Raw genomic sequence first — 12099 nt, forward strand, 5'->3', positions numbered from 1 at the left:
TGTAGTTCTGACAGCTCGGAGGTATAAGCAGGCACATCAGAATTTCAAGGACATCCTATCCTATATTTTTAGGATAGGATGTAGCAACTTTGAAGCCAGCCTGGGCTTCATCTTTATAAGTCTTGCCTCTCCCCCCATGCGCCAAATTAGTGTGTCTAGAGAGATGGCTCAGGGTAAGAGCATTTGCTGCTCTTGCAGAGGATCTGAGGTTCAATTCCCAGCATCTTTGTGGTGCTCACAAACCATCTATAACTCCAGTTCCAGATTTGAGATCTCTTCTGATATCCTGGAGCACAAGGCATACACATTGTGTACGTACATTAAGCTCAGGTAAAATATTCGTACACAGAAAAAAAATAAATCTTAAATATTAGAAACCAAATTTTAAATAATATATCATAATAGTAATAGTAATATTAACAATAAATGATTCACATTTGGTTGGCTGAGGTTGGAAGGTTGTATGTTTCAGGTCAACCATAGCAAATGAAAAATGAAACGTGGAACTTGAGAGATGGCTCAGCAATAAAGAATGATTGATTTTATGGAATAGCCCTAGTTCCAGGAAAATTCTGTTACTGTATTTTGTAAGCCCTCTTCTGTTATTGTATTCAGTGTACAAACTCGTGTACACACATCTGCGCATAATTTTAAAAATTTAAAGATGAAAGAGGGAAGGTTTATTTGATCAGTGGAGTCTATAGTCTCATAAAATGGTATTTTAGCAAATTATGGAGGTCTGTGGGTAATTGCATAATTCATAAAGAAAAATAAAATCATTGGTTAGTTCCTAAATGTATTATCTACTTAAAAACAATAATAATCTATAAAAATCTAAACATGAAGGTGTTCTCTTCATGCTTTGCTTGTGAAATATTTATAGAAGGCAGTTTGGCCCTACCATGTCAACCAGTTCATTTTTTTGTTATATATTTTATGAAAGTAATTAGAATGAAATATATAAAGATGTTCTTTTAGTATTACTTTGTACAGGCAAAATTTTGTTACTAGCCATCTGTTTACTAGTAAAGGAATAGTTAAGTCATTTTATGTCTGTGTTAAACATTTATCACTTTTATTTTTTTGGTTTTTCGAGATAGGGTTTCGTTGTAGTTTTAGAAGCCTATCCTGTTGTCCTGGATCTAGCTCTTGTAGACCAGGCTGGCCTCGAACTCAGAGAAATTCACCTGCCTCTGCCTCCCAAGTGCTGGGATTAAAGGCATGCACTACCACCGCCCGGCTTATTTATCACATTTTTATAAGTAATCTTTACACATAGAAGCAACTTATCTTAATTAAGTGTAGGGAAAATAATTAAATGAGCATACGTATATATATTTGCAGATATTTCTGGTTGTCATAGATAATACAAGATATTATTATTTGATACTTTGCCAAATTTCTTATGAGATTCTATTGTTCAGTTAGGAAGTAAGCTATAAGCAGGAATCATTGAATTACGTAGTTGAAAGATTATAATTAGTTGGTGGCTTAGTTGGATAGGTAATTAATATCTCAGTTATTTAACTTTAACAAAAATGCTTTAAAACTCTTTCTTTTCTAGGTTACCATACATAATGACAGTTATGACATTCTTTGTGGTAAGGATTCTTTTCTCACCTTGTTAGTTTGCTCATCATGAAATATATTTGGCAGGTTTTAATATCAAAATCTCTCCTAGTGTTAATTTTTGATGATGTGGTTTCTACAAAGTGTTAGAAAGCTATATGAACTGTGAGTAGATGCAAAGTTTCATTTGAGTTCAGTATCACAGATGTATTCCTTGACTCTAATATTGAAATTGTGAATTGTTCCTATTTTTCTTTGTCTTTTGCATTAATTTGGATTTGATTCCTTCAAAATAAAAAGGTAAGATTAAGAGGAACTAAACTTTAATTGCCACAAATAGTTGTTCCTTTCCTCCCTAAAATGTTTTAATGTAGATGGTAAAGAAATGAAAGAGTCTAGGTGTTATATTAAGTTCTATATATTTTTTTTTTAAGTCAGGGTCTTAATTTCATGCTTTTTTTTTTGTTGTTATAGGAAGTTTAACAAACTCTTTGACTATCCCAGAATTTGAAGAATCCATGAACAATTGTGACCAATCTAGCCTGAATGTGGACAATATAAAATATTCTGTGTGGGTTTCTTTTTTTGAGATTTACAATGAAAGTATTTATGATTTGTTTGTTCCTGTATCATCTAAATTCCAAAAGAGAAAGATGCTACGCCTTTCCCAAGATGTAAAGGGCTATTCTTTTATTAAAGGTACATTAGCGAACATTGTTTTAATTTTATTGTTTCAAAGTTCACTTCTAATTTTGTGATAGCTATAGATAGGCAACAGAAATGAAATATTTTTTATCCATTTTTAACATCAAGAAAATGAGTTTGTGCTTTGGAAATATTTTTTATGTTTATTATAATTGAGTAGAGGGGGTCTGGCTTGATACTGTGTTTGCTTGAATGTTAATTACATTGTTGGTGTAAATGCAGGTTGTTCCAATACTTATTATTCTACTTTGTATTTGGAACTTTAAAATATTACTAGTCTAACGTGAGCTTACATAACTTAAATATAAATGTCTTGCCTTAATGTTTACATGTCTTGTGGAGTAAGGAGTAGCTTAGTTGACTCTCTAGGATGGGTGACCAACAAAGATTTTATATGGTACTAGGTAAATACTTCGCAACGATCATACTGTAGTACAAATGTTACATTTTTATAAACTAGTGCATATCTTCTTTATTAAAGATCTGCAGTGGATCCAGGTATCTGATTCTAAAGAAGCATACAGACTTTTAAAACTAGGAGTGAAGCATCAGAGTGTTGCCTTCACAAAACTGAACAATGCTTCTAGTAGAAGGTAAGTAGTGGGTCCTCAGGGACAATCCCAGGCAAGGACAGTACTCTGTGCAAATGTAGTAGCTGATTTTAGGTAGATGTGGCCAGTAGGTTCTCAGAGATGTTCTGTGAATTCGTAGGCATGATAAAAGGACTAGACACTTATTTGAACAGTAGGTTTCCCAATTTGCAGGATGTTTTTGAGGTAATATTTTTACTCTTCCTTTATGTCAGTGCCCAGGATTATTTTCCCAGCTGCTTAAAGTTGTCTTTCTCTCTATCTTTCCCTGGCATATGTACTTTTTGAAAAATTATTCGGGTCATACTCTCAAATTATTAAGGAAGAATGTTTGTGATGAGTGGGATTGGGGTCAGAGACAGAACGAGCTTTGGCAGGGAGATGCTTAAAGTACTTTGTCTTGAGGAAAGGTGAGATGGTTGTGGGGTGGTACTGTGATCTACAGCAGCCTGTGTATAGGCAGATTTATGTTTTGCTTTTATATTTTCAAAAACTATATCTGTTCACAACGTTCTCACTAATAGTATGATCTCTGCAAGAAAATTCTTATTTTCCCCCAAAGTCATGGAGATTGACCCCAGGATCTCATGTGTGCTAGCCAGGTACTCTACTCCTGACTTACATCCATCTCCAACCATCTTTTTACTTTTTATTTTTTAAACAGGGTCTTACTTAGTAGCCCAGGCTGGCCTTGAACTTTAGATCTTTTTGCTTTCTCCTGACGAATAGCTGCATACTGAGTCGTTATTACACATGATTTTATTAATAGAAATGGAGTCCTAAAAGGGGAAGGTTTGAGGGATTTGGGGTTTGGCAAGTGATACGGTGACACTAGACAACTGGGCAAGTGTAGGTGACAGTGCAGTAGAGGGCTGGCGTATCTGGCAGCTAGTGTGAAATGTATCCCTGGTAGATGATAGGTTGAACTTGTCCATTTAGGTGCTTGTCTCCTGTAGAACGCATGCGTTGGAATGGAGCAATAATACTTGGTCTTTGTTTCTTCTTTTAGTCACAGCATATTTACTATTAGAATATTGCAGATAGAAGATTCTGAAATGCCCCGTGTAACTCGAGTTAGTGAGTAAGTTGAACATTCTTTAAATTGCAGTTATTTTGAATCATTTTGAAAAATTTTATAGTAACCTTTTTTTGGGGTTTGATTTAGATTGTCTTTATGTGATCTTGCTGGTTCAGAACGAAGCATGAAGACACAAAATGAAGGTGAAAGGTTAAGAGAGGCTGGGAATATCAACACTTCCTTATTGACTCTGGGAAAGTGTATCAGTGTTTTGAAGAACAGTGAAAAGTCAAAGTAAGTGTCATTAGTATAAATATCAAACTCTTTAAATTTTAAACTTTGCTTTTTTTAGAAAGTACTTTCTGAAAACCTGTTTCTTACACAGTGTCTGTAATAATTATTTTCTACAGCATGTATACACTGATGCTTTAGAAAACGTCTCTGTGATGTTGATTCAGCCAGCATCTCAAGCTTCTTTGTGTGTGTCCTTGAGACAAGGTCTCCTATAGCCCGGGCTAGCCTTGAAATCAGTGTGCACTGAGGATGACCCTCAACATGTCCTTTTGCTTTTCACTTCTCACGTGCGATTCCAGATTTGTACCACTACGTGTACTTTAGAGTAAACTCAGAGCCTTGTGTGTGCGAGCTAGGTAGCCACTCTGTTAGCCGAGCTACACCCCAGTGTGTAACCACTTTATTTTTAAGTGATAGATTGCATGGATTCTTGTAGATGTGACAGTTTACAGCATATCATTTTAAGCTGATTAAATGATAGATTAATTAGCCTTTACAGCTTTAGTCAAGGTATTTTATGATGTGTGCCATAGAATTATTATATTATAGGGAGTACCATTCAGTTAGTTGTGGCTTTTACATTTTGCCTAGTAGATTATTGTATTATTCTTAGCAGTATTTCTTAAAATAGAAAGACTATTATAAGGGTAAGTAAACAAATTTTATTAGCAGCCCAACTAAAGTATTTGTTTCTTTAGTATGGGAAGTCAATTTTGGGGCCCAGCCCATGTAGGCAGAGAACTAATGCTGAGCCATATCTCTAGTCATACATGAAATTTATTCTAACTTGCTGTGTTTTCAAATTTTCTCGTAGGTTTCAACAGCATGTGCCTTTCCGGGAAAGTAAACTGACCCACTATTTCCAAAGTTTTTTCAATGGCAAAGGGAAAATATGTATGATCATCAATATTAGTCAGTGTTGTTCTGCATATGATGAAACACTCAATGTATTGAAGTTCTCAACCATAGCTCAAAAGGTAAATGTATTTGGATTGGTGCTAAGCTTATGAATATCTCATAGACTATTAACCACTTTCCTTGAAAGAGCAAGTGTTTGGGTTTTGTTTTGTTTACTTTGCCTTTTAGTTTTTGAGATAGGCTCTCTGTAGCCCAGCCTGGCCTTGCAGTTGCAGCATCCCCCTGCCTTTGCTTTTTCATTGTGAAACTACAAGTGTGTGCTACTGTGCCTGAGTAATGGTTCTGTGAAATAAGTAATGTTTTGTATGTTACTGTAAGCCTAGGAAATATTTGAAGATAAAATTATAATACTTTAACTAACTAGAAAGACATAGAAAAAATTTAATGTTGTTCCTAAAGGAGTAAAATGACATTTAATACTAAATATTGATTATAAGCATAAATTATAGATCATAGTAGTTTTGAAATGAATTGTCCACTCTACTGTTCATCTGACTTAGGAGTGATGGTCTTCAGAAAGCCTTTGCTATAGACGGTTTAAAGTATGCAGGAAGGCACGTTGACCTGTAGATTGCATGAAAAGTAGACTTTTCTTCCCAGAAAGTTCATTTAGTATTTTTTTTTTTTAATTAAATGTTTGTTTTCATAGAAAGAGAGAGGAGGTCACTGGTTGTTTCTCCGATCATTTAGGTTCTTACCCTAATATCTGGCTCCCAAGTTTTTATTGATAAAGAACAATCAGATAACTGGTACAACTTGACTAATTTATTTATTTATTGGTTTTTCGAGACTGGGTTTCTTTGTAGCTTTTGGAGCCTGTCCTGGCACTTGCTCTGTAGACCAGATTGGCCTCGAACTCACAGAGATCCACCTGCCTCTGCCTCCCGAGTGCTGGGATTAAAGGCATGCACCATCCCCACCCAGCCAATTTTACTAATTTATAAAGTTGTTTTTATTTGGTTGGGTGAAGTGGTGCCTATAACCCCAGCATTTGGAGGCAGAGAGGCAGGTGATCTCTTAAGTTCTAGGCAGACTGGTGCTAAACAGAGAGAACCTGTCTCAAACAATTACTTTAGAGAAAACGTTCTTGTCTTTCCACTTGTAAACGCCACATTGGATATTTTAACAGGTGTATGTTCCAGATGCTTTAAGTTCTTCTCAAGAGAAATCTTTTGAGTCCATCAAATCTTCTCAAGATGTATCAGTAGACAATAATTTGGATAGTAAAATACTAAATGTTAAAAGGACCACTGTTTCATGGGAAAATAGTCTAGAAGATCTGGTTGAAAATGAAGATTTGGTTGAGGATTTAGAAAAAAGTGAAGAAACACAGAACATGGAAACTGAACTTACTGATGAAGATATAGATAAAACGTTAGAGGAATATAGAATCTTCAAAAGTAACCAGAACGAGGTATGTGTTAAGATCTCTGTGCTTGGCTATTTTTTTCTGAAATTAGGCTTCATTCTTGAGACTCTTTTTGTGTATGTGTGTGATTATTTGATTGTGTGCATGTAGAGATCAGATCGATATCAAATGTGTGTGTGGGGGGTCAGAGAACATTTTTGTGGAGTAGATTCTTTACTTCCTGGGATCTGCCTGTCTCCCCACCACTGCTGGAATTTACATATGTGTGCTGTGCTTAGCTTATGTGGGTGCCTGGGATTTTTAATTCAAAATGAGTATATGAGACTACTTTACAAATAAGTATTTCAGCCTACCCCTCTGTTTTGGATTTTGAGATAGGGTCTTGCTCTAGGGCCCTGGTTGGCTTAGAGCATGCATTGTTGTCCACTCTGGCCCCAGAACTGCCATCATCCTCTTGTTCCTATCTCCCATATGAAGATGTTACAGGTGCACTCAACCACACTCAATTTTTCTTCCTAAGTAGTGCTGGAATTGAACTCAAGGTTTTACATCTGCTAGTTAAGTGCTGTACTGAGCATATGCACAGCATATGCTTGGAAAGAGTGGGTGTGTAAGTCAGAAGACAACTCATGACAGTTAGCCCTCTTCTTCCAGCATGGGGGTTCTGGAGGCTGGACTCAGGTTGTCAGGCTTGTCACCAAACACCTTTACCTACTGAGCCATCTTGATTAACCCCAGGGATTCTGTTTCTTCAAAAAAAATCTTGCTAAGTACATAAAGTTTAATAATTTTTGGGAGGATTGTAATCACATACAGTTCATGCATTAAATTGTGTTCATTCTAAACTTTGGATCATGAGCTGTTCCTCTACTATATATAGAGTCCTCATACCCTTGTCTTAGGAACAGGGCTTTTGTAGTAAACTGTAAACTGATTAGCTGTGTTTCTGGGTGTAATTTAATGTGTTTGCATAATGTATGTTACAGTGCTTGCATGCATGTAGATGAATGATGTATTAAGTTAAATGTTCTCATTTGAATAATTAGCATCATTGTCCTAGAAAGCTCTCATGTTGGGAAGTAGTGAGAGTTTAAGATGCCATTTACCATGTGATCAGACCTTATTTTCTTTCTCTCTCTTTTTATGAAATATTGTGTTCTTGAGAATAGCTAGAAGACAGATCATTTCCAAGGCATTGCTATTCTTACACATTTTTTTTATTGTGTAAATAAATATATCTGTGACTTCAGGAGTTACCAGGCAGGTATGAGTTGCCTGGCATGGATGCTGGGAATTGAATTCAGGGCCTCTGGAAAAGAGGTGTGTTCTTAACTGTTTGAGCTGTCTTTCCAGCCTTAGACCTTGTTTTCTCTGTAATAGATAGTCTTGTTTTAGCTTATCTTGTTGTGTCATAGTTGGGCTTGTTATTAAAGTTTCTGATTCTAGTGGGGGAGGGCAGAAAGTCTAAAAATTAAGGAAAAGGATTTAATGGTGTAGCTTACTGAAGGCAATAGTAGGTATTTTCAAGAAAAAAATTCACCAATATTTTGTTAAATACTTTTTAAAAAAATGGTATGGAGCTTTGCACGTGCTAGGCACACTCTAGCCCTGGGATACGTCCTCAGTGCTAATACTTGATTTTCAAAAATAGAAATGAGGCTTCCTACTCTTGGATCAATTTGAAGTATACTACCTTTTTACTCAGTGAACATAAATTGCATTTTAATTAGATAATAGATACCTTAAAATTATAATAAAATCTGTTGGTAGTAGCGTGTTTATTTATACTTAGAATTTATTTAGTTAGAATAGCCAACAAGGATTTTTTTTTTTTTAAAAATCAAGACATTGCCGGGCGGTGGTGGTGCACACCTTTAATCCCAGCACTCGGGAGGCAGAGGCAGGGGGATCTCTGTGAGTTCGAGGCCAGCCTGGTCTACAAGAGCCAGTTCCAGGACAGGAACCAAAAACTACGGAGAAACCCTGTCTCGAAAAATCAAAAAAAAAAAAATCAAGACATTATTTGATGTTAAAAAAACAGTAAGAATAAGTTATTGGGATAGTAAGGAGAGAGTTCATTTGATAAGTACTTGCTACCTGAGCATGAGTAACTGAGTTATCTTCAGAATCAGTTAAAAAAAAAAAAGCCTAGCATGGTGGTACATTTAGTAATCCCAGTTCCGGGGAGGAGAAGACAATTGGATCTTTGTGTTTTGTTGGATAGCCAGTTTAGCCTAATAGGTGAATCCCAGGTGAATGGAAACAGAGTGGATAGCATTTTAGGAGAAATGTTACCTGTGTGAGTATATGTCTACATATATACACACACACATATATTGTTGTAATAGGAGGGGGGGGCTGCGTCCCCAGCACCCCAGCCGCCTGCTAACTTATGCCTCGAAATAATTACACGGACACTGTATTCTTGTCTACGACCATACCACCCTGAACGTGCCCGATCTCGTCGGACACTGTATTCTTTTAAACACTGCTTGGCCCATTTATATCTAGCCTCTTCTCGGCTAACTCTCGCACCTGGACTAGCCCATTTCTAATAATGTGTAGCACCGAGGTGCGCTTACCTGGAAGATTCTAGCCTACGTCCATCCTGGGTCGGAGCTTCATTGCGTGTGCCTCAGAGAGCAGAGCTATTGCGTCTGCCCCGGAGAGGGGAGCATGGCGTCTCTGAGCTCACTTCCTCTTCCTCCCAGCATTCTGTTCTGTTTACTCCTCCCACCTATGTTTTAACCTATCAGGGCCAAGCAGTTTCTTTATTGCTTAACCAATGAAATCAACAGATTGATATATGACACTCCCACATCAATATATGTATAGTAAAAAGCCTAAGACGACAAAATTATCTGTTTCCTTAGGTATTTTGGAAGGTCGACATTTGTAGCAGTTTCTATGCTCTGTACCATATGTGGGGTTCAGATTTTGATAGAATACTGTGTAGAGTTTGTGTCATTATGAGTGTGTGTGTGTATGTGTGTGTGTGCGCGCATGCACACATGATTGTAATATGTGTGAGTCTGAGCTTGTGCTACAGTGAATCATATATCCCTTTCTCTAACAGAATACTTTTTCTATTTTTATGTACAGTCTCACTCTGTAGCCCAGTCTGGCCTGAATTTTGCAGAAGATCCACCTGCCCTTTCCTTCTGAGTTGTGCTGTTAAAATCTTGGAGTATTCACTGGGCATGGGCCCAGTGAATAGGACACGATTATAATAGACTAAACTTTAAAGCTATCTTTGAACAGTCTATATTTCTCTTGGAACTTACCCTTTTCTGTAAAGTATATGTTCTTATTTTAGAAACTGTTGGATTTAATAGAAGACTTGAAAAAAAGACTAATACATGAAAAAAAGGAAAAGTTAACATTGGAACTTAAAATTCGAGAAGAAGTTACACAGGAGTTCACTCAGTATTTGGCTCAACGGGAAGCAGATTTTAAGTAAGTTATTTCTTCATGAGCTAGTAAGAATTGAGATTTATTCATTTGTTTATTTTATAGCCATTTCTTAATTTATATTATATTAGGTGACTTTTGAATGTGATGGCTTCTTTATACAGACAGTTGTTACATTTGAGCATTTAAATTGCTTTCTTTTCTGTTTTTTTTTTTTTTTTTTTTTTTGGATTTTTTGAGACAGGGTTTCTCCGTAGCTTTTGGTTCCTGTCCTGGAACTAGCTCTTGTAGACCAGGCTGGCCTCGAACTCACAGAAATCTGCCTGCCTCTGCCTCCCGAGAGTGCTGGGATTAAAGACGTGCACCACCACCGCCCGGCTTTAAATTGCTTTCTTAATAAAATTTATGTTTTAAAGGGAGACACTTCTTCAGGAACGAGAGACACTAGAAGAAAATGCTGAACGTCGCCTGGCAATCTTCAAAGACCTGGTTGGAAAATGTGACACCCAAGATGAACCAACAAATACAATTTGTGCCATGAAAGTTGGAACTGAAGTATGTTATTGAAAATATTAAGAATCAGAGAAGTTTTTGGTACCAGGATTTAATACCCCACGTCAGTGATGAGAAATGTTAGAAATCATGTTTAAAATTAAAACAGTACTATTTGCCTTTATTGTAATGAAGCATGTATTACGGAAATATATAGATAAATAGGTGGTGTTTTGGGGTTGTATTTCTGAGACAGGGCCTCACTATATAACCCAAGCTGGTCTGGAACTCCACAGTCTTCTTTCCATGGCTTCCTTACACCTTGCTAGACACAAATAGTTTAATAAACTTTAATTTTTGGAAAAGCTTTGTGTGTGCGTGTGTGTGTGTGTGTGTGTGGCATTTGTTTCCATTTCTTTTTTTTTTTTTGAGTCATTGTTTGTAGGCTGTGACAGTCATTTTTGTTGGATTACAGAATACTCCTTTCAGAAATGTCTTAAAATTTGTGAAGAAAAGGATATAAAGGGTCACTCACTTAATTGTTTTGATCAGAACAGAAACATTTATTTATATATAGAAAGGCTTGCCTTTGTTGGAAAAGTACTATGGGTTGCCTCAAGGAAAGTTGATTAATTTTTGCTGCTCCCACTGAAGCTGAGAGGGATTTTTGGAGGGATTGTTTTGGTTTTCTCTGGGGATACATGCTTTGTTCTTCAGCCACTGGATTCAGTGGTCTTTGACAGAGATCTCCAGACTCTCAAGGGCATTCCATCACGTTGTAACGTGTGCTTGGTTTGTGATGTGGTCTTCTGCATGGGAACAGAGACTAATTTCTAGGGTTACTGTAAAATACCATGTAAGAATCAATGTGATTGAAGGTATACTTGAACTAGGTAATCAAAATTGTTCTGTAATAACTTATAGTAAGATTTGTGATATACTCCTGAGGAAATAAATGTCATGTTATATATTTTACAAAGTGAATACTAAAACACAAATTTTGAGAATTTGGGGGTTTCATGTAACTTAAAGAATTTTAAGTTGTGAGTTTTTGCTGTTTGAAAACTGTCTAAGGTATTACCACATGAAATGAATCCACTGTTAATGGTAGATGTGTGGTTTCTGCTATTTTTAGGAAGCTCGTAATTATGTAGGAGTTGAAGATATTATTGATTCTCTTCAAGATGATGTCACTGATATTAAGAAACAGGCTGAACTTGCTCATTTATATATTACATCTCTTGCTGATCCCCAGGAAGCTATTGCTTGTTTGCAGCTAAAATTTAATCAAGTTAAAGAGGAATTAGCCCAAACTAAAGAAGAATTAGTTAAAGCCCAGGAAGAGCTAAAAAGTAGAAAGAATGGTAAGTGTATGTGTTTTACCCTTATTTGCATTTTACAAATACATTAAAAAATGGAGTATAGAGATTTGTGCATTTTTTTAAACCTTTGTGACCAGAAAATGTTTTAAGCTATATAAAAATCTTAACATTTTTATCATTTGTATGGTGATTTACTATAAAAAATACATAAATATATATATATGTGTGTGTTTTGTTTTGTTTTTGCTTGTTGAGACAGGGTTTCTCTGTATAACAGCCCTAGCTGTCCTGAAACTCGCTTTGTAGACCACACTGGCCTCTAACTCACAGAAATCTGCCTGCCTTTGCCTCCTGCGTCCTGGGATTAAAGGTGTGTGCCACCAGTGATAGCTCAGTAATGTTGGTGCCATG

At 36.3% G+C, this 12099-nt stretch overlaps 1 protein-coding gene across 5 annotated transcripts in view; it reads left to right on the plus strand.

Moving 5' to 3' along the window:
• Kif20b (kinesin family member 20B) overlaps nt 1–12099 on the plus strand; it is a 51383-nt gene that overhangs the window by 13339 nt on the left and 25945 nt on the right. For 3 of the 5 annotated variants that reach the window (XM_075973890.1, XM_075973892.1, XM_075973891.1), the window contains exons 7-16: nt 1565–1601; nt 2044–2268; nt 2756–2867; nt 3874–3945; nt 4030–4176; nt 4991–5153; nt 6224–6508; nt 9780–9919; nt 10291–10429; nt 11502–11730. In XM_075973890.1, the coding sequence (XP_075830005.1) occupies nt 1565–1601; nt 2044–2268; nt 2756–2867; nt 3874–3945; nt 4030–4176; nt 4991–5153; nt 6224–6508; nt 9780–9919; nt 10291–10429; nt 11502–11730 (1549 nt within the window). The remainder of the gene's footprint in view (nt 1–1564; nt 1602–2043; nt 2269–2755; nt 2868–3873; nt 3946–4029; nt 4177–4990; nt 5154–6223; nt 6509–9779; nt 9920–10290; nt 10430–11501; nt 11731–12099) is intronic. The other 2 variants (XM_075973893.1, XM_075973894.1) reach the window with 1 other exon arrangement.

This window comes from Microtus pennsylvanicus, chromosome 5, assembly GCF_037038515.1.
Source record: "Microtus pennsylvanicus isolate mMicPen1 chromosome 5, mMicPen1.hap1, whole genome shotgun sequence".
Lineage (NCBI taxonomy): Eukaryota > Metazoa > Chordata > Mammalia > Rodentia > Cricetidae > Microtus > Microtus pennsylvanicus.